Source organism: Kogia breviceps, chromosome 19 (assembly GCF_026419965.1).
Source record: "Kogia breviceps isolate mKogBre1 chromosome 19, mKogBre1 haplotype 1, whole genome shotgun sequence".
NCBI lineage: Eukaryota > Metazoa > Chordata > Mammalia > Artiodactyla > Physeteridae > Kogia > Kogia breviceps.
Window position 1 is genome coordinate 44271014 of NC_081328.1, and position 25277 is coordinate 44296290.

Genomic DNA, 25277 nt, shown 5'->3' on the forward strand with positions numbered 1-25277 from the left:
GGGAAAATATTTGCAAATCAGACATCTGATAAGGGATTAATATCCAAAATACATAAAGCACACAACTCAACAGCAAACAATCTAATTATAAAATGGGCAGAGGAACCGAATAGATGTTTTTCCAAAGAAGATATACTGAGGGTAGGGTCAACAGGTACATGAAAAGGTGCTCAAACAACACTAATCATCAGGGAAATGCAAAACAAAACCACATATCAAAATCACAATGAGAGATCACCTCATAACCGTTTGGCTGGCTGTTACCAAAAAGAAGTGTTTGGACAAATACGTAGAGAAAAGGGAACCCTGGTGCACTGTTGGTGGGAATATAAATCGGTGCAGCCACTGTGGAGGTTCCTCAAGAAATTTAAAACAGACCTAACATATGACTCAGCAATTTCACTTCTGGGTATTTATCTGAAGAAAATGAAAACACTGACTGGAAAAGCTATCTGCACCCCCATGTTCACTGAAGCATTATACACAATAGCCAAGATACAGAAACAACCTAAAAGTCCACCAATGAATGAATGGATAAAGAAAATGTGGTGTATGTACACACAATGAAATATTTATTCAGCTGTTTTTTTTAAAAAAGGAAATCTTGGGCTTCCCTGGTGGCGCAGTGGTTGAGAATCCGCCTGCCGATGCAGGGGACACAGGTTTGTGCCCCGGTCCGGGAAGATCCCACATGCCGCGGAGCAGCTGGACCCGTGAGCCATGGCCGCTAGGCTTGCACGTCCGGAGCCTGTGCTCCACAACGGGAGAGGCCACAACAGTGAGAGGCCCGCATACCGGGGGGCGGGGGGGAGGAAATCTTGTCATTTGCAACACAATAGACCTTGAGGGCATTATGCTAAGTAAAATAAGACAAACACCATATGATCTCACTTATATGTGGAATTTACAACAACAAAAACAAACCCACCCCCCAAAACCAAGCTCATAGATACAGAGAACAGACTGGTGGTTGCCAGAGATGGGGAATGAGCAAAATGGGTGAAGAGAGGCCAAAAGGTATAAACTTTCAATTATAAAATAGGTCATAGGGATGTATTGTACAGCATGGTGAGTATAGCTAACAATGTATTGCATATTTGAAAGTTGCTAAGACAGATCTTAAAAGTTCTCATCACAAGAAAAAGAAAATTTTATGACTGTGTGGTGATGGATGTTAGACTAATTGTGATCATTTCACAAATATCAAATCAGTATGGTGTATACCTGAAGTTAATATAATGTGGTATGTCAGTTGTACCTCAGTTAAAAAGCAAAACTTTGTCCTTCTGGTGTCAATGGTTCTCCACCTTCTTGCCATGCCAGCATCGTCTTTGGGAGTGAGTGGTCTCAAAGGTTGAGTGTGATGTGCTCTCCATCTTTACTTTCCTGGGCTGAAAATCAAAAGACTTTATAAACACTTAAGTCAGCAGGAGGAAAATCTTGGATGGATCGCTTACCCACCCCACAGGCTGCTACAGCTGCCTCTCTACCTCCTTTGCTTATAAAACACTGTAAGAGAAAAATGGGGTTTACAGCTCAGACTATTTTGATAACCTAGATAAAACCAGCCCAAATATCCACAAAAGGTATGCTAGGATCTGAGATGTCATGGGGAAAGGGGGATGGGGGAACAAAACCAACTGTTTTAAAAACCAAGTCTGGGATTTGAAGCCTTGCTTACGTGAGGTATTTAATCCTGTGGTCCCGTCATGACCAACTTTGCTGTACACAAACTGAGTTCTGAGTACCTCAGTTTGCACTTCAGCGTCTACCGAGACATACGCTAGAAGCACTAGTTTGGAAGTTCAGTTTTTTAACAAACAACCATCCAAAGCTAATCCCTAAAGCTAGTACAGAGCCGGACACATAGTAGGAGCACAGCAGATATTTGCTGAGTGGACAAAGAACAAGTCACATTTAGGGCATATACCTTTTTTTTTTTCCTTTTTGTGATATGCGGGCCTCTCACTGTTGTGGCCTCTCCCGTTGCGGAGCACAGGCTCCGGACACTCAGGCTCAGCGGCCATGGCTCACGGGCCCAGCCGCTTCGCGGCATGTGGGATCTTCCTGGACCGGGGCACGAACCCGTGTCTCCTGCATCAGCAGGCAGACTCTCAACCACTGCGCCACCAGGGAAGCCCGCATATACCTTTTAATGAAATATAACTTAAAAAAATCTGATTTGGGGCTTTCCTGGTGGTGCAGTGGTTGAGAATCTGCCTGTCAATGCAGGGGACACAGGTTCGAGCCCTGGTCTGGGAAGATCCCGCATGCCGCAGAGCAACTAGGCCCGTGAGCCACAACTACTGAGGCTGCGCGTCTGGAGCCTGTGCTCCGCAAGAGAGGCCGCGACAGTGAGGCCCGCGCATCGCGATGAAGAGCCCCGCTTGCCGCAACTAGAGAAAGCCCTCGCACAGAAACGAAGACCCAACACAGCAATAAATAAATAAGCAAGCCAAGCATTTGAAGCCCTTAAAAAAACAAAAAAAGATCTGATTTGTCTAGTTGTCTAAGAATATTAACATAGGGATTTAACCCTTTTTCTTTATAATTACCTCTACTCAGTTCTGCTATGCATATATACTACCATAAGCATTTGGGATATAAAGTACAAATAAATGCAGTGGGTGTGAAGGTTAACCTTCATTATAATGAAAGGACAAATCTTTCAGGTCACCACAGAGCAGAAAAATGTCACATATTGCTCAAACTTTTGGGTAATTTATCGATGATAATACTAAATCCTTAATGTACTAAAAATTTATAAATTTTAGATCACAACCAATTGTAAACTGGCAATGGGAGGCAAAGCAGAAAAATACATTTTGCAAAAGGGTGTAAAAAATGGACCCCATGCCTACTTTTGGAACTTTAATACACCACTGCTTCCACGCCATCTCCCAGACATTCCTTTCTGTATGGCCTGTGCTGTGGAGAGACTTACACAGACTATTCTTGATGAAAAAACATCGTTATCCAGTTCTTTTCCACCCACATATTTAGCTGGACTTTAATCTACTATATTTATAGAATTGTGAATCATGACCCAAGAAGTCACGGCTTCTTGGAAAAATATAACTGATTTCTGCATTTCATTTTGAGGATTTTACAACACGAAGGTAGCAAATGAGGCCCCGGTCATAGCTCTGCCCTCCAGAGCCTGTGACAGTTGTTACAGGCCATTGCCCACCAAGAGCCACTGCCAACCTAAGGATGTGCCATGGCAGGAGAAAACAAGCACCTTCCCTGCTCAACCTGGAGACAGAAAAGGGGGTCCTGCGCCCTCTGAGGGCTCTACCATGTGACAAAGGCATCAACTAAGGAAGGCCCATGAATCTTAAACTTCACATTTTATGGCTCGTATGCTGTCACTCTTCACAGACCCAATCAAATTTCTTCAAAACATTTCATTATAAACTCAATATTCTTTAAAAACTTTGATGCTGTGACAGTGCAAACAGCATTCATTTTATTGCTCAACTTCGGCATGGGCACATACATAGTTAATTCTTAAAAACCATTTATACAGATGTTATTGATAAAGCTCATGTAACAACTGAGTGAAAATACAAAGAATATCAAAGCTAAAACACTCTGTAATAAATACAAATACAATGAAAATGATAAAACTTTGTTTTTAAAGTCAGTTTGAGGGAAGGAAGGATATTACATTAAGTGAACTAATTACATCTAGAGACACAACAACTCAGCATTTGGTACAATCATCATCCTAATGTAAGTACATTAAATACTACAAATGGCACCCATTGACTGTGCTGCGGCCTAAGGACAGAAGCGGAAGGAGCTGCTCTATCCAACTGTAAAGATGTCTGGAACAATCTAACTCCCATCAATGCAATCAGCTCGATGCACCATAAGTTCAAGCAGACTTAGTGTTGTAAAATAAAGCAAATTACATTGTATTTAAAAGAAAGGAAACTTGTGCTCTGGAGTGTAATTACAAGGAAAAAATAAAAGACTTGGTAAAAACAAAACCCATTCAGGGCAACAAACTATGTGCAAAACAAAATATACACTATACACAGCACTATTTAAAAACTCTTTACACCAAAGAAGTAAGACCCTCGGAAACAAAACTCACCTCTGTGTTGCATATGAGCTCTACAAAGTAACCATTGTTCATAATTAAGTATTCATGATGCAAAGGCAATGTATGGAAACATGATATCACAAATCTGAAATAAAACTAGAGGAAGGATTAGAAAAAACCGAGCTAAGAGGGACATGTGGAAATAAATATTCACATTACACATGAGGTGCAAGTCCAAGGTTCAATGATACATTGGCACATTTTGTTTGCTTAGCACCTATTTAGAAGTGATCAGGTAACATAACTTTGAAAATGAAATCTAAATCATCCTGTTCTTATAAATCATGTTGGTGACACCATAGACTGTAAGGGAGGGTAATTTATTTCTTTTAAAGCTCTATTAAGTCATTATTATAAAATTAAGAAGGCACTCAAAAAGCGATGGTATTTGCCTGCTCTATATTGTACATCAGTATGAGAGTAGCATTTCATTATTACTGCATCCGTCAGTTATGATTTCTCTAAAGGGTTCATCATGTACTTACTATTACTGAAAGATTATAATAGGCACAGTTACACTGCGCTAGTGCTTTCATATAGAGAGAGATGGACCTGCAACCAATAAGGTACTATCGTGAAAGCTGAAAACTACTGATAATCAAACAGTATGTTTTAAGATGTTCTTCGGTACTACTAAGAATGCAGTAGGAAAGCAAAGTGGGAAGAAAAAGGTCAGCATAAGCACATCGCCACCCCACTGTTATGACTGTAACCCGCTTGTGTGGCTGTCAAATTTGGCTGAATGAAATAAATACTTAGAAACGGCAGGAGTAGTTCTCAAATTTTTTTAAGCAGCAAATTTTCCACCTCTTTTATTCTACCCATCCCCCCACCCCTCCTAGCCCCCATGAAAGCTTACGTGGAATTCCAATGTATATACAAGAGAAAAATCGGAGCTGCTCTGGGTAAAGAGGGGTGGGGAGTTCGAGGCCCCTGCTCAAGTACCAGCTACGTTTCTTCTCCCTCTCTCTTTGTCCCTCCTCTCTGAACCATTACTTCTGAGGCACCTCTGAGGAGCCCCTTGGCTCCAAGAACACAGACTGAAAACCAATCCATCAAACGAAAGAACACAAGGGGCTTATTCACTTGATAATTAAGGTGCAAAATTTAAACAAAGCTATCTCATCAAAATTGCTATTCTTGATTTCACAACAATGTAAAAAAAACTAGTGCAGATTTCTGATACTTGAACTTAAAAATCCACCCATGATTTCCGATTTTTCCAACCTCTCACTCCAGAATTGTGGTTGCCTTCTGGATCATGCAACATGCCACACACCTTGAAAGCCAAATCTGGGTATTTCAAAATCAAATGCTGATCTTCAACACCGAGCGAGCTGGGATTCCCTTACCTGCAAAATCACTCTTCAGACGAAAAATACTGTCTGCGGTGGAGTCAGAGTCGCTAGTCGCTTGCTTCTTAGTCACCGCATGCCTGCCCCACCACCCCACTTCATTTTGTTAGGCAAAAGCAGGGTTTTCTAAGCTTGCTAAATAATCTTTAGAGCAAAATTGTTCCTTTTCGTAATTTGATTAAAATATGAGCAGCTAAACACAGAGATTCAGGATGGTTTACTTGATAGAAACTTACCATAATTAAAATGTAATATAAGTTAGGTGCACTTGTCACAGGAGACTTTGGTTTACAGAAATAGTATATATATCAAAGATAAGCTGACCCAATAAAAGAATGAAAATCCCATCCCAACCACATGATCTGAGTAGCTATAAAAATGCAGTATTTCCATTTAAGATGCAAAGTAAATCCAAAATACCCGATCATATTCATTCAAGATAAAAAATTAATATTTTTTTAAAGTCTCTTAAAAACAGGGAGCCCCTGAATGCATCTTACTGTAGCAAATAAGCTACTAAGTTCAGACTAAATGGTTGCATTAAGAATTTGACAACCAAAATTATATAGCTGTATTCCATGGAATTCATGCTTGAAAAATATAAAAAAAGACTCACTTAAGCTAGGTTGAAACATATAATGCTTTTAAAATATAATGCTTTGCTATAGAAAAATGTAATTAAACATGTAAATGGCTTAATTTTTTAAAGATTGTTTTATAGCCAATTGTTTACAAAGGTAGAATAATTCAAAATAATTTTATTATTTTTTTTTACAAAGAGCAAATACAGGAGCTGTTCAAAATCATGTATTCAACCAAAGTGAAATGTGACTTGTACCGACTGCTGAAGTTGTCTTGATGTTTGATAGAGTTGAAATCTGTGAAGCGATTTGAATAGATTACCTTTTATAAAAATAGTAGTAGTCTTTAAGTGTAGAATACTGCCTAACTCTGGAAATGTAGGAAAAGTCAGCATTCTTTAGGTTCAAGATATTAATTTTAAATAGCAGCTGAATGTGGCCTCATGGCAAAGCATAAAGACCTTTTTTTCCTTGAAAAGGAATTTCAGAATTGTCCTTTCCCCTCACAGTATCCTAAAATTTTTTTTAAAAAGGGGGGTGCATTTTCCTTTATGTCAGCGTTCCTTGAAACTCTGCTGAAAGGAGGCTGTCGGTCAGGGGTATAAATAGAGTCCTGGGTAAATCCTTGAACTTGTCATTCCACAGCAAATCCACATGTTTCTTCAATGGCTGTTAGCAGCTTTTCATATAACTTTTCATAGCTTTCATAGGGCGGAATGTCTATTCGATTGAAGCTGTAAATAAGCAATCAGATTTTACACAGTTCATTCAAAACAGGTCAACTGGCCTAGAAAGTGTACACTAATTAGTTTACCCTAATACAGCCACATTACTCTTAGTGTCACATAGAAAATGACAAGAAAAAGGTTATATTTCTCTCAAGTAGAGATTATTGCTTTGGGGTTTTCCTACCAATTTCTGGATAATCTTAATTCACTTAAAAGGAATGATAAGCAACTCTTTTAAGGGTCCATTTAGTAATAAGAACAACAAACGAAATGTCCAATCTGTTTGGAACTAACAGCTACGTACATGGAATGAGGGAAAAAAGCTACAGAAATAACTCACCAAGTGTGGGCTTTGGGCAGGTTGTTCGTGCAGGCATCGATCTGGTGTATGGTGAAGAGTCGTGGGCCTGCAGCGCCTGCAAAGGAAGCGAGTGTGGGTCAGACCGCTGGGTGTGCGTAGTGGTCTCCAGAATCTCAGGATAAAACTGGTATATAAGCCACAGGGTCGCGGGATAAGAGGGTACTAGTGAGTCCATATAAGCTGCCAAAGGGCAGCAGGAAAACAGTCTGGGTTTTAAGAGCTGGAATTGACCTTGGATAAGGCTGGCTTCCTTAATCTGCTAGCACTTCAATTTGAGAAAAAGTTCAGGATTGAAATCCTTTGCCAACTTCTATCTTCTACAGAAAATCAGTGTCCCAAAAAAGAAGTAAATGGGCAAATCCAAGATCCAATACATACATACACATTCAAAAAGATGACAACCTAATGCAAATTTAAGTTTCACAACTCAAACTTCACTGAGAGCAAAAGATTAGCAGTCTATAGAATAAATTTCAGGTAACGTAAGGCACCCCATACAAACGTTTGTAGAAATACAACTTCACTTTATTCATGTGGGTAGTCTGATAATGATGAGTTCTCCAAATAGGGAATGCAAGCATGACTAAAGTATGCTTTCCCAGTGGATTTCTGATATATGGACTGTGGGCAACACTGTTGAATTATGTACCAGTCTTGCTTCGTATACCCTCAGGCATCACCAGCAGTTTTGAAAATAAAGAGCTTCAGAGGTAAAGGAAGCAAATGCCACCCAGTGAGGCACCATGATCACAAGGAATATACCAACTCATCCCAAAATTAAACAGCTATTCCATGGACAACAATTCTTAAAAATGGAATATGGCTGTCAAATGGTCTGATGCCATGCATTAATTAAAGTGCTCTGACCAAACAAGTGACTTCCACGACTCATGCTGCCTCTTTCTATTAAAAGAATAAAAAAGTAGAGGGGAGAGGCGTCCCAAGTGGGTAAATGTTTGCCAGGTTGAGATGTGAACATGGAAGCAGACAGACTTCCCCTACAGGAATGTGCAACAGAATTTAAAAGCAAGGTGACCAGAAAAGAAAAGGCAGAGCATCAACACATACGGCCTCTAACATGCGGCACTCACTACAGTCAGAGAACCCAGCAGAAAAGGCTCTTGAGAGGGAACAAAGGAAAGGAAGGAGAAGAAGGTATCAAGACATGAGAGTTACAGATAAGAACTAGAGTGAAAAGAGAATCTGTCTGTAAGCACATGTTTGTTCACCATCTATGTACACCAGATATTGACCCCCTGCCCCCAATTATTAGACGCCACACCGTCTGTCCCTCTGGCTTTCCTACCTTGTAAAGCTTTGAAGCCCTGCAGAGGCACTCGGGACGAGCCCGTCACAAACTGAAGTAACCGTGCTCGTCGTTCTTCATCAAAAAACTCCACAGCCTTCCAAAACCACTTGACAACGTTGCTGTCTGGTGTACAGTGTTTTAACCGGGTGTTTACCTTCCAGTCATTAACATCTATCTTTCCAAGTCCACAAATAATGAGCTGTTAAAATATTGCACAAATAATAAGCCAATGGAAACCCAACCTAAGCCAAAAATTCCTTAAAATAGAAGTTTAGATTTGCAGTGTTGGCTTTCATATGGTGTTCTTAATCGAGGGTAGACATGAGAACCATCTGGAAAGTTTTTCAAAATATACACACTAGGTCCTATGCTCAGAGATTTTAATTCTGTGAATCTGGGGTGAATTAGGATCCGTATTTTTTAAAAGTTCCATGAGTACCTACTCACTGCAGGTTCCCTACCCAGGACCTGAGAACCACCACTGTGATGGACATGAGATGAGAAGTTCCGTAATTTCACAGAATTCTAAAAAAATTTTTAATGGACAGAAACTAGACTCAGAGTAAATACAGTTTATATGTGCCTTCCTTAAGACCTGCATCTATTATTCGGGTTTCAACACTTCTTAGCTTTGGGATTCTGGGCAGTTCAGTTCACTTCCCTTGGCCACAGTCTCCTCTGCTGTAATATGGCAGTAACATCTGTTTCGTTACATCCTGCGAAAGCAACCGACAGTGCAGAGGAACTCAAGAAGTTGTGTTGAATAAGTGATACAATCTGCTTAAAGTTGGACCAAAGTACGAAATATATGAATGCATTGATAATAGAGCTCTGCTTGGCATCCTGATGCAGGCTCAGTATAGATGAGGTATATCAAAATCACTTTGATATTATTACTCACACCTCCCCAGAGTCCAAGACTGACTCATCCTGCTGATGTGTTTATCACACTGAATTATGATATTGTAGTGTAAAACATAATGTAACCTGCAAATCCTATATTTCATAATTATATTAACCTAGTCTAACACTAAAATAAATTATATACATATATTTTTGTAAAAAGCCTGACTTCATTAGCAGTACAAAGTATATAATAAACCTTAACGTTACTGAATAAAACCTGCAACAAAGCTTCTGTAGCGTCTGAAAAAATGACTGGCCACTGCCACACTAACAGGTAGTAGGTGTCCAAGCAGGGTTACAGAAGTACCCGTGACCACAGACGATACCTCCCTAAATTCTTTTCTTTAGAGGAGTGGTAATTTTAAAGCCAAATTCCTTATTCATTGTATGAACAGATAAAAATGCATCGTATTTCAACTTTACTGCCATTCCTGCTATGTTTTCTTCCTCCTCTGACTACTTCCTTCTGGTCATTTCACTACAGAACAGTCCAATCAAAGAAGGAAAATGGGGATGGTAGTGAGTCAAGCTGATCTTTTTAGACTTGTTTACTAACAGGTCTGTTAACAGATTTAGTTAGAAAGGATGCTGAAGATGATGAATAAAATCATGTTTTAAATTATGTATCAACTTCAAATATTTATGCTATCCCTAGCCACTAATTAAATTTGGAACCTAAGGTAGAATAAAACCTCATTGTTTTTTCAAAGTAGCTCAGTAGAAACTGAGATGTATTTGTTAAAGGTCTTAATTATAACACCAACCCTATGGTGCTTTAAGGACTCGTTTTAGAATAAAAAATGGTTAACTGTTTATTATAGTTACTATTAGTAACAAATGTTTCCAAGGAGACTGAGATTGTTGAGACAGAGTTTAACCTAAGTGTTTTAACTATTTCCTCTACATTTTTTTCTATCAACTGCTTTCTTACAAAGCTTAATGAAAATCCAATTAAGCCTAGGCTTTTATTCCAAATAAATGTCAATATGGTGGAGACCAATTAATAAAGTTTTATTTAACTAAATCAATACCCACTTAACTAGGGAATAGAAAACAACACTGGAAGAATGTACACAGAAGACATGAAATCCATTAAACACATGAATGGAAAATATGGAAAAATAAATTAAGAATAGTCACAATATAAGAGAGACTGGGATTTCCAAAACATGAAAGGCTTTTCCAAAAGCAGGAAAGACTTTTCCTGTGAATTAGAATTCTCACAGCATCACATCATAAAACTTCAAAAGCACCAGAAATACAACTTTCCTCTAAAACTAAGTAACAGAAAATTCCCAAACTTCCTTTGTTATACTAGACGATGTCATGACATTAATACACTGACCTCTAACTCCTTCTCATCAAATGTCTTCAGCAGATGCTGTGGAATTACTTCATTGAATCCCTTCTGCAGGGCCAGGAACTGTGCCTCAATTCCTCGTAAAAATCTCCAGTTCACATAGAGTCTGGAAACATCGGACAGGGGTTTCATATGATCAAATATATTCAGGTTTGGTAATTATTATGAATCTCTAGTACTTCAGCAACATTGCACTTTGCAAGCATCTAGCATTAAGAATTTAGTCTAAAATCTAAAAGAATCTCAGATTACTGAAGGTAGATGGCTCCTGAGCTGTGAGGCAGTTCACCATAAATTAAAAAGCGGCAACCTTCCACTAACAAAAGCAGCATCAATACAGCAAATCTTCACATCAGAAAAAGTCCTATTAAACTGGACGTTGGCTAGAGAGTAGATGGGTCTGAAGTTAAAATTAGAATGAAATGTCTTTGTCAACTTCTAGCATGCACGCTGATAACCAGAAAAAAAAGCCCATTCAACCAAAAATGACATTTTCTCGTTTCACTTGAAAATATAATCTGAATGTGTTGGGTGTTTTCTTTATATTTTGTGGGTTGTATATGGGGGAAGAAGAGGTAAAGAGAATCCCCATATCCAAAATGAGAAGAAACAGTAAAAGCCAATAGCAAGCACTTTTTGACTAAATACTCATTTTTCCCTATAAGCTTTAAAAGCCCTGGAAGATGTAATTTTGGCAACAAATGTACACTAAACTACATCTCTTGTGTAGCTCTACTTACGCCTTTGATTTGGACTTATAATTTATAGATGAATTGTTGGGTTTTTTTAATCTATCTTCCCAGGAAAACCTCTCCATCTCACAAATCTCAGAACTACTCATACTCCCAATTTGCCAGTATTTCCTTTTCCAAACTTGGAGAAATAGTTCTCTACTTTAAGAAATAAGTTACTTAATATTAATGATATACTTTGGGGGACCTCATTTTTTGTTTAAGGGGACAGCAAAACTGCACACACGTAAAAAGTTTTTCTTTGTCATTTTTTAAATTTCAAAACTATTTTTTTTAACTCTATTTATTTATTTATTTTTGGCTGTGTTGGGTCTTCGTTGCTGTGTGCGGGCTTTCTCTAGCTTTGGCGAGCAGGGGCTACTCTTCGTTGCAGTGCGCAGGCTTCTCTTGCTGCAGTGGTTTCTCTTGTTGCGGAGCACGGGCTTTAGGCACGTGGGCTTCCGAAGTTGCAGCACACGGGCTCAGTAGTTGTGGCTCATGGGCTCTAGAGCGCAGGCTCAGTAGTTGTGGCACGTGGGCTTAGTTGCTCCGTGGCATGTGGGATCTTCCTGGACCAGGGCTCGAACCCATGTCCCCTGCACTGGCAGGCGGATTCTTAACCACTGCACCACCAGCAAAGTCCCTCAAAACTGTATTTGGTAAGGGAAAATTATTGTGTGCTATGAACATGACTGAATCCTAGAAACTGAGCAGCCCACACTAGGTCCTGGAAGTAAGACACTACTGAAATTCAGGAAATTCCCATTCATTCTTATTTTTTTATTTTTATTTTTTTTGGCTGTGTCGCACAACCTTGGGGATCTTAGTTCCCGACCAGGGATTGAACCCCAAACCTGCGCCCCCTGCAATGGAGCTGCAGAGTCCCAACCACTGGACCACCGGCGAAGTCCCTCATTCTTCTTTTTTTAATTAGAAATGTAATACGTGTTTGTTATCAAAAGAAAAATTATATTTAAAAAAAAACAAATATTAATGGGGCTTCCCTGGAGGTCCAGTGGTAAAGACTCTGTGCTCCCACTGCAGGGGACACGGGTTCGATCCCTGGTCAGGGAACTAAGATCCCGCATGCCGCATGGTGCGGCCTTAAAAAAAAAAAAATCAAAACCAACATTAAATGTGGAGACAGAGTAAAACCTAAAAGTCCACTCTTTTATCCTCCTTTCCCTCTCTACTTCCAGGCCCATCACCTCTACTCCCTCACCCTGGGCAAACATTTTATTTGGTAAGTGGCCTTCCTGAACATCTTCTGAGTATAAAACAATGCAGACTCGTTCCTTCTAAGACTCGCCTTTTAAATGACAGCTTATGCGGAGTCTATCTTTCTTTAAATATCCACATAATATTCTGTTTAATGTATTTAATCATCCATTCTCTTTCTAAAAACGTTTTAGTTTTCAATTTTTTTACAAGTAGTATTTAGTTAAACATCCTTATTCATATTTCTTTAATCACATATGTGTTTCCAAAGAACAGATTCCTAAAAATGGAGCTGCATACGTGTTTTCATTTTGGTAGCTGTTATCAAATTGTTTTCCAAAAAAGCTACACCAATATTCACAATCTATGAGACTGATGGGTCTCATCTATAAACTAGAAAATTTTAGCCAATAAGACCTGGGGACATATTCTGTACAAAAAAGCATAGCATGAATGTTTCTGTGTATATATGGTGAAGTTCAAACTCCTAAATTTGATTATCATAGTTTAATGTTTAGAAGAACTTTAGATACCATGAACCAAATGCTCTAACTCAACACTTCTAAATTCCTCAATCAACAGGTGATTTCATAAAACTTAAAGAACATTTCTTGTATTTCTTTTATAAGAAATATATTTCTTATATAAATCTACAATGTGCTTATTTATAAATAGGATAAGTCCTAGTAATACAGCACAAAAGTGCTTCTGTACAGCTAGCTGTGGTAGCTACACTACACATGACCCCACTAACCGTGTTTCCTGGTATATGTGCCTTTGTACAGCCCCTTCTCCACACCAAACCTGGGCTGGCATGTGACTCGCTTTAACCAAAAGAATACAGCAGAGGTGATGTTGGCCAGTTCCAGGCTTAGGCCTTAAAAAGATCCAACAACTGCTTTTGTGCTCTGGGAAACCAGCCACGCCATAAGAAGTCTGGCTACTGTGCTAGAAAGAGAGGCCATGGTGAGAGTGAGGGGCCTCTGATACCACATGGGGATAACCAAAGAGCCCAGCCAACAGTGAGAACTAAGCCCCAGATGGTGACCCAGTGTCCATTCCAGCTAGCCCGCAGCCATTCGAGCCACCCTCAGTGAGGCATCAGATATGTGAGTGAAGAGGCCTTCTCAACATTTCCATCCCAGCGGACACCACATGGAGGAGAAGTGTGCTGTCCCTGTTGTCCTCGGTCTAAATTACTGACCCACGGGATTGTGAGAAATAATAAAATGGTGGTTGTTTTTAAGCCACTAAATTATGCAGAAGCCTATTTTGTAGCAATAAGTAACACTACCTAAACACATAAATGTTTTTCTGTACCGCCATTCTAGAACATTAAAACAAGTCTCCAGCTTAAGAACACAGAAGTGTTTACCTGACATATTCTTTTTTATTTTCTTCAGTAACAGGGATACTCTTGCCATTTGGTTTAAGTTCATGCTGAATAATTTCACCATAGGCATTATGTTCGACACAGAAGGTATGGTCCAAAACACCTGTGATATCATTCTCACTAGGAAGGGAAGACAGAGAAAGACACTTCATTGGAAAATCTAAAATACAGATATTGTAGATGTATTAATTGGTGAGACAAATAAAACTAAGGTAGTTTTATGACATGCAAACATAGGGTTAGATTCCTTTTACTAGTTCTTATGCCACCATAACTCCTAGTTTGGGGGCAGAAAAGTCAAAGAGCTTTAACCTTCATTAACACCAGGAACATTTTCCTTCCTGAGTAATGAGAAAGCCCTGGAAAGCTGGGGTTTACACAGGGAAAAATCAGTTATGTTTGGCTTTCAGGTAAGAAGCCCTACTTGAGTCTGGGTAACCCAAGTGACTAAACACCCGAGTAACCCCACTGAGAAAGCTACTCGTGTATTTGGTAAAAATAACCATGGCCAGCGTATCTTCACAAACGAATAACACCCCAAAAAACAGAACTGATTCTCACAAATACCTTTTTTTTTTCTTTTTTTTTGGTACGCGGGCCTTTCACTGCTGTGGTCTCTCCCGTTGCGGAGCACAGGCTCCGGACGCGCAGGCTCAGTGGCCATGGCTCACGGGCCCAGCAGCTCCGCGGCATGTGGGATCTTCCCGGACCGGGGCACGAACCCGTGTCCCCTGCATCAGCAGGCGGACTCTCAACCACTGCACCACCAGGGAAGCCCACAAATACCCTTTTTAAAGTATGTTTTCAACAACCACCACTTAAGCAGGAATAACTTATTATAACACATGCAAGATGGAAACAACTTGCATCGTGTTGAGGAAATCATTATGTATAAGTACTTTTAAAAATCATTTTTTAGGGCTTCCCTGGTGGCGCAGTGGTTGAGAGCCCGCCTACCGATGCAGGGGACACAGACAGGTTCGTGCCCCAGTCCGGGAGGATCCCACATGCCACGGAGCGGCTGGGCCCGTGAGCCATGGCCGCTGAGCCTGCGCGTCCGGAGCCTGTGCTCTGCAACGGGAGAGACCACAACAGTGAGAGGCCCGCGTATTGAAAAATAAATAAATAAATAAAAATCATTTTTATATTTCAAAGAAAAGTACATCCATTTTGAAACATGTATCTTTTTTAAAAGCTCAGACTCTAACTATAACGAACAAGACTCAATACATACAGTATCCACACTAAACTGTTATGAAGATCTGGATCAACTAACTCCATGTCATCCAAGGTAATGGACTTCCCAAGCAACTGTTTATAAAAAGGCAATGTGAAACCACCATCAATATAATGTCCATGAAACACAGCCATTCCCATTATTCGTCCAACAAAGTGGAAGTATGATAAATGTTCCTGAAATTGAAAAGAGTTTATATAAATACTCAAGGGAGATACTATCCAGGGAATTTTTTAATAAAAATTAAATATTTAAGCAATGGTAATTTTTTAAATAAACAGTAGTATCAACTTATACTCCAATTTATAACTATTTAAATGGAATACGTTATCCTATCAAAGCCCAACAGTCATTAGGGAGAGTCTCTATAGGGCATGCTTAAGATACTATACTTTGCTATAAAATATTACAGCAGAGCCAATGCCCCTCTCAAAGGGTAGTCACTCTGTAAAGTTTATCCTCAGAAATTAAGTCCAAACTACAGTCCCTCTGCAGCTTCATTAAATCACCTGCAGATGCTGTTTTCTTCCTCTCCTCCCATCTCCTGCTAAGCCCCTTATAATCCTGGCTCTGTCATGGGAAAAAAGCTTTCAATTCTATACCTCCCTCTTCCTCTGACATAACCAGAAACTGAACTTCAAAACATCATAGATTTAAGAGGACAGATTTCATGTCTAACTTGGACTAGAGTCCTGATTCTGCCAGTTACTAGCTATGTATACTTGGGCAAATTACTTAGCCCCTGTGGAACTAATTTTCCATACCTGGAAAAATGACAGTAATAATAGTATCTAAAAAGGATCTCTGTGAGTAGTAAAATGAGGTGATGAAGCCCAAGGCACTCGACCTGGCATATGGTAAATGCTCAACAAACGTGAGCTATCATTACTACACTGGCAGTAATGAGCTCTCCAAGCAGAACCTTCACCTAAAAATCTTCCCTTTATAAAGAATACCCCGCAATGAATCTAACATGCCTATCATGTTTAGACAAATTTGGTCTTTCAGGATATACTGTTTTATTAGTTGGATGTTTGTATTTTCAACTTCTTTTACTTCTCTATTTAATAATCTTTAAGCTAATCTTTAAGCCTCCCTTTTATCTTAAAAATAGTTTTCTTTTTAAAAAGCAATACCTGTTCACTACAAAATATTTAGAAAATATAGACAAGAAAAAAAAATGTCCATAGTCTAACACCCAGAGATAACCACTACCAGTACTGTAGAGCCTTTCAATGTTTACACATATACATGTTTACCAAAATTTGCTTCATACTATTATTGTAATCTTCTTTTCACTTAATATATTACAAATACCATCTTTAGATGTTATTAACTATTATCCCACAACATCATTTTAGTGGCTGTATAATATAACCTTGTATGGAAAGATAACAGAAATGATATAAAAACAAATTAATAACAGCTGCTAACTCCTGTTGAGTGCTTAATAATATGTAATAGGGTTAATAATGTATAGCACTGTGCTAAATACTTAATGTGCAGGGTCTCATTTCACTGTCACAACCCTTCTCCCAGGTCCAAACTATATTTATTATTATTAGCAATGATAAAATTGAGGCTTAAGTCAGTGAAGGTCACAAAGCTAGTTAGTAATGGGACCAGGATATGAACTCATGTCTTTCTAATTCCAGAGTCTATGCTCTTAACCATGTCATTCTGCTTCATGTCATAATTTAATCAACCCCCTCTTAATGGACAGCAATGTTGTTTCCACTTGGGGCTACTATAAACAGCAATGCAGTCAACCTCCCTGTGCCCAAACTGTTGCACATATCCACAATCATTTACGTGAGAACATTTTCTAAAAGAGGACTTGCCAAGTCCAAGGATGTGACTTGGACAAAGACGGTAATCCTATGTCATAAACTACACTGACATTTAAAGATAAAAACATTGTAGGTCATAAGTTAATTTGTATCATTATAACCACCAATCATACCGGATTAACTGCAGAATCAGGATTGATCTGCAATGTATAGATATCATCTCTTGAATACTGGAAGAGGCCATAGTAAGGATTCAACATTTCATGTGACAAGAGATATAACCACTCTCTAAAAAACAAGATATGACAAAGGAATTTTTTGTTAATGAATACATCTTTACTAAGATACGCTATTAATATTAGCAAGAAGTTTTTAATAAAACAAAATAAAGCACTAACTAGTTATATAAAATCACATTAGAAAAGTCTACCATGCCCCCAAAGCAAATGAAAACTCTTGTTTTATTGAAGTCACTTCTCACTCAATTTTGGGTAATTTTATGACATTTTAACATCAGAGAATCTAAGGATAATATCCAGAAGTACCAACTACTCGTTAGATGCTGCAGCCCACTGGTCTGTTACTTTTAATTGCTAAACAAATTTGTAATTCATAATAAGTATAAAATAAAGGGAAGAATATGGTATTATTTCAAAACATCCATGTGGTCCATCTATACCACCCTGGTCCTCTCCAATCATGGCAGATTTATACTAGTTTATACAGATATATAACATTAATTTACTCTTACTTTTGGACAAGGGTATGTTTTATTGTTGATATTGTTTTAGTAAGAAAATTTCATTATCCATCTCCATTATCTTTTTTGTGTAAACCCTAAAATACACCATGATAAAAATGTAAGTGGTGAGAAACTGCAAGGCATTTGGCATAGGTGGGAACACAAGGGCAAGCCTGCATTTTCTGGGTATGTTCCATACCACTTCTTGGTTTCAAGCATACAACGGTGTTTTTATTATTTTTTTTTTTTTTTTTTTTTTTTTTGGTTCGCGGGCCTCTCACTGTTGTGGCCTCTCCCCTTGCAGAACACAGGCTCCGGACGCCCAGGCTCAGTGGCCATGGCTCATGGGCCCAGCCGCATGTGGGATCTTCCCGGACCGGGGCACGAACCCGCGTCCCCTGCATCAGCAGGCGGACTCTCAACCACTGCGCCACCAGGGAAGCCCACAACGGTGTTTTTAAAACCTCATAATAAACAGTACTATCAACTTAAGCTTATTAAATCATTTATATTTTTCAAAGTATGAAAGACAACTTGTTATTCATCTTGGTGAAACTGAAATAAAATGACTAGGCCTTAAGGAGATGTCATTCTAGTCTCAACTCCTGTCATTCCTTGGCTAGGAAAGGCACATAAATGATATATTCTGATATTATGGATTAAATAGATGGAATAATATATTTTTAGGAAATGCAGTGAAACACTATTAAAGTAGTTAAAGGAAAATATTTCAAAGTCCTATCATTTGACAGTCTAAATCAAATCACTACGTTTAATGTTGGGTTGGCCAAAAAGTTCGTTCAAAGAACTTTTTGGCCAACACAGTACTTGAAACCTCTAGAGATTAAAAAGAAGAAGTGAGGTCTCCACATAAGCAACCTTCCCACCTATTGTGTCTTGTATGTTTTTTTATGCATGTATGTGTTTTTTAAAAGAAAGTCCAACTTTTGTTTTGTCTTACTAAGTATTTAGAACATGCATAAAAGCAAAACTCTACTTTTGGGTTCTACTATGGGATAAAGATCAGAAAAAGCAGTTCACTGCCACATCACATTTAGTCTGCCCAAACCCCGAAAGTAGTGAGGTTAAGAAAGAAACAACCAAAAACTAACTACTTATTTGGCCTATACATATAATTATAGCATTTAGATTCCATCAGCAGATAATTAACAAGTTTTCCCAACAAGCATTCAAAATCTACTTATGAGTAAATCATAAGCATTCCACAGAAACTATCAATCCTTAAGTATGATGTACAAGTGATAAATGCTAAAAATTCAACCTAAAGAAACTATCCATTTGCAGGTAAAGAGGTCACAGAATGAAAGTATGTCTACAGGTGAAAACAAGTAATGCCAAATAACGATTATGGGACTTGGTGGAAACACAAATTTAATTTACGCTGGATTTAGATTCGGGGAAGCAGAATTATCAGGACGGTCCTTAAAATGTTTTAATACAGAAGCTACAATGTTTCTGCTACATTTACATAAAGTGAATTCTCACACCTGGAAAAAAAAATACTTGATGTCTGAATGTAGCAGAAACATTATAGCTTCTGTATTGAAACATTCTAAGGACCACTTATGATATACACACATACTTACAGACACAAACATTCCTTTAACAAGGTTAAAAAGCATGGCAGTGTAAGCAAAGGGAAATAGTATTCAGTTTAGAATACCTCACTAAAATTTCAAGATTGTTACTGACAATGTAAAGCAGGGAATAACACGTACTGAAGGAGAGAAATGGAGAAAATATAGGGCCTGCAGACCCTACCAACAGTCCATATAGGGTTGCAGCTAGTTTTCAGAGAAGTCTCATTGGACTACATGATCCATTCGGGAGTTCACAAACACTCTTCTGGTAACAGTACTATCCTAATTATGAATATATCTACTAGGGTACCCTCTGTATTGCAAACATGAGGGAATATTATGCTAGAAAATAAATATCAATGAGAAAGTCACACCACAGGGAGCATCTTAAATTTGTAAATATAAGGATCCTTTTGTCATTTACTGATGAGCAAGGCTTTACCTGGCAACCCCTCCGTAGTCAAGCCCTTCTTCTCCACGAAATTTTATCATTAATCGCTTCCACAGATCTTTTGGTCTCATTTTCATGACTTGTCGATATGATTCCTGAAAAAAATGTTTAATATACTATTATTACTAGGTGCTTTTAACCTGTTATTTAAACTCTCCCTCCATTCCACCTAGAAAACATGTTTATGTAAATAAGGTAGAATCTGTTCAACAATCAAATCAGTGGATAAACTACAAGTGTTTGAAACCTCATGGAACTTCCAAAAACAAAATGGATATAGCTTAATACTGTACTACTGAAACCAGTTCCTTTGATAAATATATTAAAAGCCTACTAAATGCAAAGCTCCATATTTAAGTCCTATGAACCATAGCAATGATTCCACTCACATTAAAAAACAGAATGATAGAAGTACCACTTTTTTTTAAGTTAGTTGACCTAATTCTAGGTCACAGACACCAGTAGAAAGTAAAGGTAAGAAAAAGAAAGTTTCACAGAACAATTAAAAAATCATTAATGTGATCTTCACTAAACAAACAACTTTCTATTATTTTAAAACTACAAATGACTGGGCTTCCCCGGTGGCGCAGTGGTTGGGAGTCCGCCTGCCGATGCAGGGGACACGGGTTCGTGCCCCGGTCTGGGAGGATCCCACATGCCGCGGAGCGGCTGGGCCCGTGAGCCATGGCGGCTGAGCCTGCGCGTCCGGAGCCTGTGCTCCGCAACGGGAGAGGCCACAACAGTGAGAGGCCCGCGTACCACAAAACAAACAAACAAACAAACAAACGACTGACTACAAACAAGGTCAGAATGGTCCTGAGAGAAAAAAGTTCATCCTTTGGGAGAAGGATTATAAAGTTCCCAAACTGCTTTTGCCCCAGAACACTCTAATAAGAGGGAAACCCCTGCCTTGGACCTCTGCCATTTATCATGTAAGAACTTTGAAGTTGCTATTAAAGCTATAAATCCAAAGACAAAAGGATATACTAGAAAGGAAGACTGTCAATAATAAATTAAGGAAGTAGTCCAACAGTAATGACTTTTTGATTTAAGAGTCCCTAACCTCTTGGAAGAATTAGAAAATAAGGGATGGATAATATCTGTGGTCTTTTAAAATTCATTAACAAATAAGCATCTGCAACTGCAAGGACCAAGCTGCCCCAATCAGAACATCTCACACTTCATCCCATTTAAATGTTTATCTTATGTATTAAATCTCTCCAATATTATTGCCTTTATTCCCACAAGTAAAAAAGACATTAATGAAAATTCTCCCATTCTAAAGAGATATGAGTCCCCCCAAATATACCTGGAAAACAGAATACATCACTGAATTAATTTTTCTCTACTTTAAAACAAGACTTGCAAGTTTACCTCAAAAATCTCTTCCCTGGAAACCTCAATGCGGCAATGGCCAGCCTGAGGCTGTTGCTGGGAAAGTTCTTGCCGCAAAATTTTTAGTTTCTGAACCAGGTCTCGTTTGTACCGTGGGACTGTCAGACACTCTGTGTCATCAGGGCACAACGATACCACCTGCTGTTGCTGGTCTTTCAATTGGTTCTGCCTACTAAAAGTAAACAAATATTATTGAAGTATTTTAAACAAGAGAGATTGCAATTACACATTTAAAATAGCATCCTACGCGAAACCAAGTCTACCTATAGCATTTCTAGGCCTTATTATATTCTTAGCTTGACATTTTTGACAACAATAAACTAGCTCCAAAGTTTATTTCTTGGAACTTACAGAAGTGGATAACAGTTTTATTCAAAAAACTTTTATACAGCTGCTGAGAACAACTTTCTCAAATACCGTTTCCATTTTCTTCTGCGTACTTTACCGTCTTGCCCTTTAAAATTCAGGCATAGGCCAAACCCTGTGCCTGTTATCTAGAGTCTGTCTCTCTGGAAGAGACAGTTTGAACTGGCAGCTTGGCAGGGACCCCTTCTCCTATGCACGCTACAGTCTAGACCACAGGAATGTGGGAGGCCACAGCAAGTTACTGGCACAGAGAAATGAGCACTTTACAAACAAGTCTAAATGCTTTATAAAGTGCCTACTTTTCTTTCTTTTTTTTCGGCCACGCTGCACGGCACGAGGGATCTTAGTTCCCTGACCAGGGATCGAAGCCATGCCCCGTGCAATGGAAGTGTGGAGTCTTAACCACTGGACCACAAGGGAAGTCCCTACTTGTCTTTTTATTTTGGTAAAATATACGTAACATAAAATTTACCATTTTAACCATTTTTAAGTATTATAGTCAGTGGCATTCAGTACAATCACATTGTCTGTTGTGCTAAAGTGACTTCTAACTGCACATATATGGTTTACCACAAATACACTAAAATAATCTCCCAAGTACAGCAGAAATATAATAATTTTTAAAGGCACATTGCCTACAGATATTTTTATTCTCCTGGCAAAAATAATATAAGTTGCATCTAAGAATTTTTAAAAAGAATCTTATGATATAATGAACTAGTTAATTCCAATAAACCATCAGAAAATAAAAAGTCAGATAATTCACTATTGATATCTATGCAAATACTGAGTGACTCAGTAGGAATTTAATTTTTTTTTTTTTTTTGGCTGTGTTGGGTCTCCACTGCTGCGTGCAGGCTTTCTCTAGCTGTGGCGAGCAGGGACTACTCTTCGCCTCCACATGCAGCCTTCTCATTGCAGTGGCTTCTCTTGTTGTGGAGCACAGGCTTTAGGCATGCGGACTTCAGTAGTTGTGGCAAGCGGGCTCTAGAGCACAGGCTCAGTAGTTGTGGCGCATGGGCTTAGTTACTCCGTGGCATGTGGGGTCCTCCTGGACCAGGGCTCGAACCCGTGTCCCCTGCATTGGCAGGTGGACCCTCAGCCACTGCGCCACCAGGAAAGTCCCTGGAATTTAATTTTACACACAACAGACAAGAGTACAATCTCCTAACCTAAAGGTGAAGGGCAATGGTAGCTATGAGAAAATAAACAAAAATAACTTTCAGTTCTCTAACAAATCACCCAAACTTTACATACAGTGATTCTTATGTACCAGGCCAAATTTTATACCTAGAAGGTGTAACTATCCAGAGAAAATGCAGCTTTGATGAAAATTACAAATCGCCATTTACTACTCTCATAGAACCATTGTAATAAAGGTGTTTTTTTAATACACACACATAATATAAATCAAAACAGAATATATTAAAAATACTCTCTAAACAACTGTATTAATCCTATCCAAAAACAAAAAACAAAAAAAACCTTGGGTATACCAACTTTAAAGATACAAAATTTAATTCAAAAGACACTGCTAAGAAAATGAAAAGACAAGTCGTGGTCTAGGAGAAAATCTTTCTAAAGCATACAGCTGACATAAAACTTGTATTTCAAATATCTAAAGAATTCTCAAAACTCAAAAGTCAAAAAAGGGGCTTCCCTGGTGGTGCAGTGGTTGAGAGTCCGCCTGCCAATGAGGGGATGCGGGTTCATGCCCTGGTCTGGGAGGATCCCACGTGCCGCGGAGCGGCTGGTCCCATGAGACATGGCTGCTGAGCCTGCGCGTCCAGAGCCTGTGCTCCGCAACGGGAGAGGCCACAACACTGAGAGGCCCACATACCGGGGGGAAAAAAAAAAAAAAAAAAAGTTAAACATAAATCTACCATATTATGCAGCCTGGGTATTTATTTATCAAAGAGAAGTAAGAGCTAATGTCCACACAGAGACTTAAACATAAATCTTCCAGGACTTCCCTGGCGATCCAGTGGTTAGGACTCCACACTTCCAACACAAGGGGTGCAGGTTCGATCCCTGGTGGGGGAACTAAGATCCCACATGCCACACAGCGTGGCCAAAAATAAAACAACCCACATGACTGTTCGTAACAGTTTAGTCATGGCCCAAACTGAAACAATCCAAATGTTCATCAACAGGTAAACAAATAAATTGAGGTCTATCCATACAATGGAATACCACCCGGCAATGAAAAAAAATGAACTATACATACAACAACAGAGATCTCAAATAATTAGGCTGGGTAAAAGAAACCAAGCAAAGAGTACACACTGTATGAATCCACTCATCTAAAGCTCTAAAAATTGCAAATGTATAGTGACAGAAAAAGCAAATCAATGGTTGGTTGAAGATGGGGTGCGGACTGAACTGTGTCCAAGAAAATATATGAAGTCCTAAGCCTTGGCACCTGTGAATGTGAACTTATTTGGAAATAGGGTCTTTGCAGATTTAATCAAGTTAAATGAGCTCACACTGGATTAGTGTGGCCCTAAATCCAATAAATTGGTATCCTTATAAGAAGAGGTAAATTCGACCCAGATATACAAGAAAGAAAGTGTGGCATAATAAGGAATATACTTTGGTCTTGGTCCCCAGTTCTTGACACAGAACCCCTTAAAAGCTTGAAATTTCCTGAGTGACACAGGTGACAGGAGTGTATTCTGTTCTAATATTTGGTCTTTGTCCCCAGTACAAGACACAGAAGCTTCTAAATCCCTTTGAATTTCCTAGGTATCAGAGCATTTTTTGTTTCAATGAGGTGACTTGCTAGGCCCCTATATAATTTCAGGATGGGGGCTGGTCGCCAGAAAGACCAAGGCTTGATTAGAAGCCTAGAAGTTTCAGGCACATCCCCCCAACCTCTGGGGAAGGGGAGAGGAACTGGAGATGGAGTTAATAATCGATCACTCCTGTGTGATAACAACTCCATAAAAACGCCTGAACGACAGTGTTCAGAAAGCTTCTGGATGGTGAGCACACTGAGGGCGCTCGGAGGATGAAGCTCCTGGGGAGGGCGTGGACGCTCTATGTAGCGCCTGCCCCATACCTCGCCTTGTGCCTCTCTTCCATGTGGCTGTTCCTGAGTTGCACCCTTTATAATAAACTGGTAATAGTAAAGAAATAACTTCCCTGAGTTCTGTGAGCCATTCTAGAAAATTATTGAATCCAAGGAGAGAGTCACGAGAACTCGATTTATAGCCAGTTGGCAAGAAATACGGGAGGCCCGGGACTTATAAATGGCATCAGAAGTAAGAACAGTCTTATGAGACTGAGCCCTTAACCTGTAAGGCCTGATACTAACTGCACGTGGTATTAGACTGAATTCAGGCGCTGTACACCTCGCTGGTGTCCGCAGACGTGGAGAACTGGAATATTTGAGGAAAAAACCCACACACTTGGTGGCACAAGTTTTGTGGATAAAATAGATCATAGAAGGCCACGTGAAGACAAAGGTAAAGAATGGGATAATGTGTCCACAAGTCAAGGAACAGTAAAGTTTCTGACAACCACCAGAAGCTAGGAGAGAGGCATGGAACAGATTTTCCTTCGGAGCCACTGGAAGGAACCAACCCTTCTGACAACTTGATTCTGAATTCTAGCCTCCAGAACTGTAAGAGAATAAATTTC

At 39.1% G+C, this 25277-nt stretch overlaps 1 protein-coding gene across 2 annotated transcripts in view; it reads right to left on the reverse strand.

The window, feature by feature from the left end:
- Positions 1–3430: 3430 nt before the first annotated feature.
- SMURF2 (SMAD specific E3 ubiquitin protein ligase 2) overlaps positions 3431–25277 on the reverse strand; it is a 117246-nt gene continuing 95399 nt past the window's right edge. The window contains exons 11-19 of one of the 2 annotated variants that reach the window (XM_067022227.1): positions 21249–21438; positions 19866–19969; positions 17254–17368; positions 15288–15466; positions 14036–14173; positions 10697–10817; positions 8443–8644; positions 7116–7191; positions 3431–6781 (exon numbers count right to left, since the gene is read on the reverse strand). In XM_067022227.1, the coding sequence (XP_066878328.1) occupies positions 6682–6781; positions 7116–7191; positions 8443–8644; positions 10697–10817; positions 14036–14173; positions 15288–15466; positions 17254–17368; positions 19866–19969; positions 21249–21438 (1225 nt within the window). In that variant the 3' untranslated portion in view covers positions 3431–6681. Of the gene's footprint in view, positions 6782–7115; positions 7192–8442; positions 8645–10696; positions 10818–14035; positions 14174–15287; positions 15467–17253; positions 17369–19865; positions 19970–21248; positions 21442–25277 lie in introns of both variants that reach the window. The other variant, XM_059046909.2, reaches the window with a different exon arrangement.